The 2722-nt window shown below is 34.0% G+C and overlaps 1 protein-coding gene across 1 annotated transcript; it reads right to left on the bottom strand.

The window, feature by feature from the left end:
• Positions 72-2402, bottom strand: LOC107648266 (monodehydroascorbate reductase-like). The gene is made up of 7 exons (XM_021104561.1): positions 2220-2402; positions 1991-2109; positions 1662-1881; positions 1205-1326; positions 973-1098; positions 712-852; positions 72-615 (listed from the first exon to the last, which is right to left on the bottom strand). The coding sequence occupies exons 1-7, from the start codon at positions 2320-2322 to the stop codon at positions 292-294; spliced, it is 1155 nt and encodes a 384-aa protein (XP_020960220.1). The 5' UTR covers positions 2323-2402; the 3' UTR covers positions 72-291.

The following is a 2722-nucleotide window of genomic DNA, read 5'->3' as shown; positions in this document are numbered from 1 at the left end:
TTTATTATTTTATTTTTCTTTTTATTTTTTTAAATTAAAAAAATAAGAATAAATTAAATTTTTATAATTTGTTCTTCTCTATCTTTTGTCTTTTCTTGTGTCTTAGAATAAAGTTGAAGTGGAGTGCTACTTGATAGCTGTTATCCAAACCATCCAAGAACATAAATAGCAAAACAATTGGAAGATCATCATCATACAAAAGAAGTCTTTTCTATTCCGAGGACATGCATATGTATGATATTTCTTCCTAAATTAATGACCTAACTATATTTTTGGACCAGAAAATAATGATCATAATTTAGTAGCGAAGGAAACACCTTCCTGTGCCAGTTGATCCTGATTTTCTGCTGGAGGCTGGACTTTGGCAGCTTTGGCAATAGCCTTGTTCTCCTCTGGGGTTCCACCTTCCAAGAATACTCCAAAGACTTTGCCATCTTTAATCCAATATGTTCCAAACTTTGGCTTTGCTGATTTTGGATCTCTGTCTCCAAATACCACTGCCTCTCCAACATTGTCACCATAGAATTGCCATGACAGGTCAAATGCGCGAGAGTAGAAGTATGGAAGGTAGTCGTACTCCTCTATTGTTTCCCCATTCTCTTTTGCCTTGATGGCCTACATCAAGTAATCCATTCTTACAAAATGAATTGTTCTGTTGATGCTACTATAGTGATACATTCAAGGCCAGGATTGACAGTTAAATGTGCTAACCTTTACAGCCTGCTCGGCTGATTTGCGAGCATGATCGACATGTTCAACTCTTCTCACATCACCATACATTTTCATAGGGAAAGTAGCCACGTCTCCAACAGCATAAACATCATCTACACTTGTTTTGAAGAAGGCATCAGTCTGTAACCATTAACACAATTTCATCATGGTCTATTGTTGACAATAAAACATTGTTAGCACATTTTAGGAACAAACAAAAACTGCCATAAGCCTCTCTAGATTTGAATTTGACTCTCAAACCTTGATTCCGCCTTTGTCCTCTTCAACTTTCCCTTTAAACAAATTTGTTAGAGGCTTTGCTCCCACGCCTACAACAACAATATCAGCTTCCAAAACTCTTCCATCTTTCAACTTTACTTCTTTTACCTGAATTGTGTATAGAAATCATGCTAAGTTTGATTAGCAACTTCAAAGTTCAAATCATCCTTTTAGAAAAAAATTACAATAGGGCAGAGATCGCAGGCAACATTACCTCTCCATTGGAATTAGCAGTGAAACCAGCAGCAACAGTTCCTTTAATGATTGTCACCCCCTTATTTTTTGCATAGTATTCCTCATAGAAAGCAGCTATCTCGGAGGTAAAAAGTCTTGGCACTGCAACATCATTTATATTATTACAGCTACAAATCAAGAGATATGCTAAGAAAGCTTTAATAAGTTGGTGTACTCTTTCTTTTTAGAATCCTTTTAAAAGATTTTTTAATAAGTCGAGGTACGACCTATAAAATCAGCATGATCAAGTCCTAGTGGATTTTACCATGTTATATTCTTTTTGTCTTAGCTCTTGGAGAATCCTCGATTTTTTTTTTTTTTAGATATTCAATACCTGTCCCATTCATTTGAATATTGAACTCTTATTCAGTTATTCAAATACAAAGAAACAACCAAATATCCACTCATTATTACCAAATATTCAGTTATTTACTTACTACACCAAGGTTCAGGGTAGACCATTGTAACATCAATATTGTTTAGCCTCAAAATTGCACTAAGCTCTAGACCAATGTATCCTCCTCCAACAATCACAGCTTTCCCATTATTCTTTGCTTTGATTGCCTCGTACAATCTTTCAGCATCATCAATCTCCCTCAGGTAAAAGATATTTTTAGAATCAGCCCCTTCTACACCAAAATCTGTCAACTTTATAACCTTCAATTAAAAGGGGAAAAAAGTGTAAAGTATTAGCATGATGATAAAGAGTGTGAAATTTGGACAACAAAATTTCAACTTCTTTTCTGATATACACAATGATCCTTACTGCTGAGCCTGTTGCAATAATTAAAGTCTGGTACTCTATTGTTTCTCCATTAGCACTGCTCAAAGACTTTGCAGCAAGGTCTGCTTTCACTATTTCTGTGCTAAGAATTAACTCTATCCCTGTAATCATTAGTTAAATTTGAATGATTATATAGTTGTTAACGTCAATATTGATTCATAAAATGGTAAAATTGTTGTATATTAAGATCATAGGTCTCAATTAAAATCACCTTGTTGTTGGTACCACTCAGGAGCCAACCTTTCTCCCCCACTTCCAACACATACATGGAATCCAGGAAGTCTAGCAGGTGCTGCAAAATGGAACAGTGCCATTATATACAAATTGATGAGGCAAACAAGGTATTTGAAAAATAAAAATAGTTTTCTTTAAAATTAATCTTAAAAATGATTAGGAAAAATTGCAAAAGGGACTTTTTAAGTCACCCAATGGAAGAGTGATCAACCATCTTGTACCATTTTTTTGGTTTTTTGGGCAGAAAGACTATTAGACTACCTTGAAAAGGAAGTTTATAAGAAAAGAAATTTAGGAAAAGAAAAAAGGGAATGGCTGGGTTTATTTTAATTAACCTCAATTTCCACCCTAATATTTTACTGAGTTTGTTTTAAAAACTCGAACTTGGTCTTAAACTAATATGACATGAATTGGATTAAACCGAGNTTTTATTTTGTTTCAATTTTGTCCCAAAAATTTTCAATTTGTATCAAATATATT

Source organism: Arachis ipaensis, chromosome B06, assembly GCF_000816755.2.
Source record: "Arachis ipaensis cultivar K30076 chromosome B06, Araip1.1, whole genome shotgun sequence".
Taxonomy (NCBI): Eukaryota; Viridiplantae; Streptophyta; class Magnoliopsida; order Fabales; family Fabaceae; genus Arachis; species Arachis ipaensis.
Note: the sequence above shows the minus strand (reverse complement) of the source record. Positions and strands in the feature narration are given on the sequence as shown.

What these genes read in the sequence shown, in the direction of transcription:
- LOC107648266 (XM_021104561.1), bottom strand. Translation starts at nt 2,322, where the DNA reads ATGGCACTGTTCCATTTTGCAGCACCTGCTAGACTTCCTGGATTCCAT. An exon ending in TTATTGCAACAGGCTCAGCA is followed by an intron (nt 1,882 to 1,990) that starts GTAAGGATCATT and finishes TTTTAATTGAAG; the next exon opens with GTTATAAAGTTGACAGATTT. An exon ending in CTGCTAATTCCAATGGAGAG is followed by an intron (nt 1,099 to 1,204) that starts GTAATGTTGCCT and finishes TACACAATTCAG; the next exon opens with GTAAAAGAAGTAAAGTTGAA.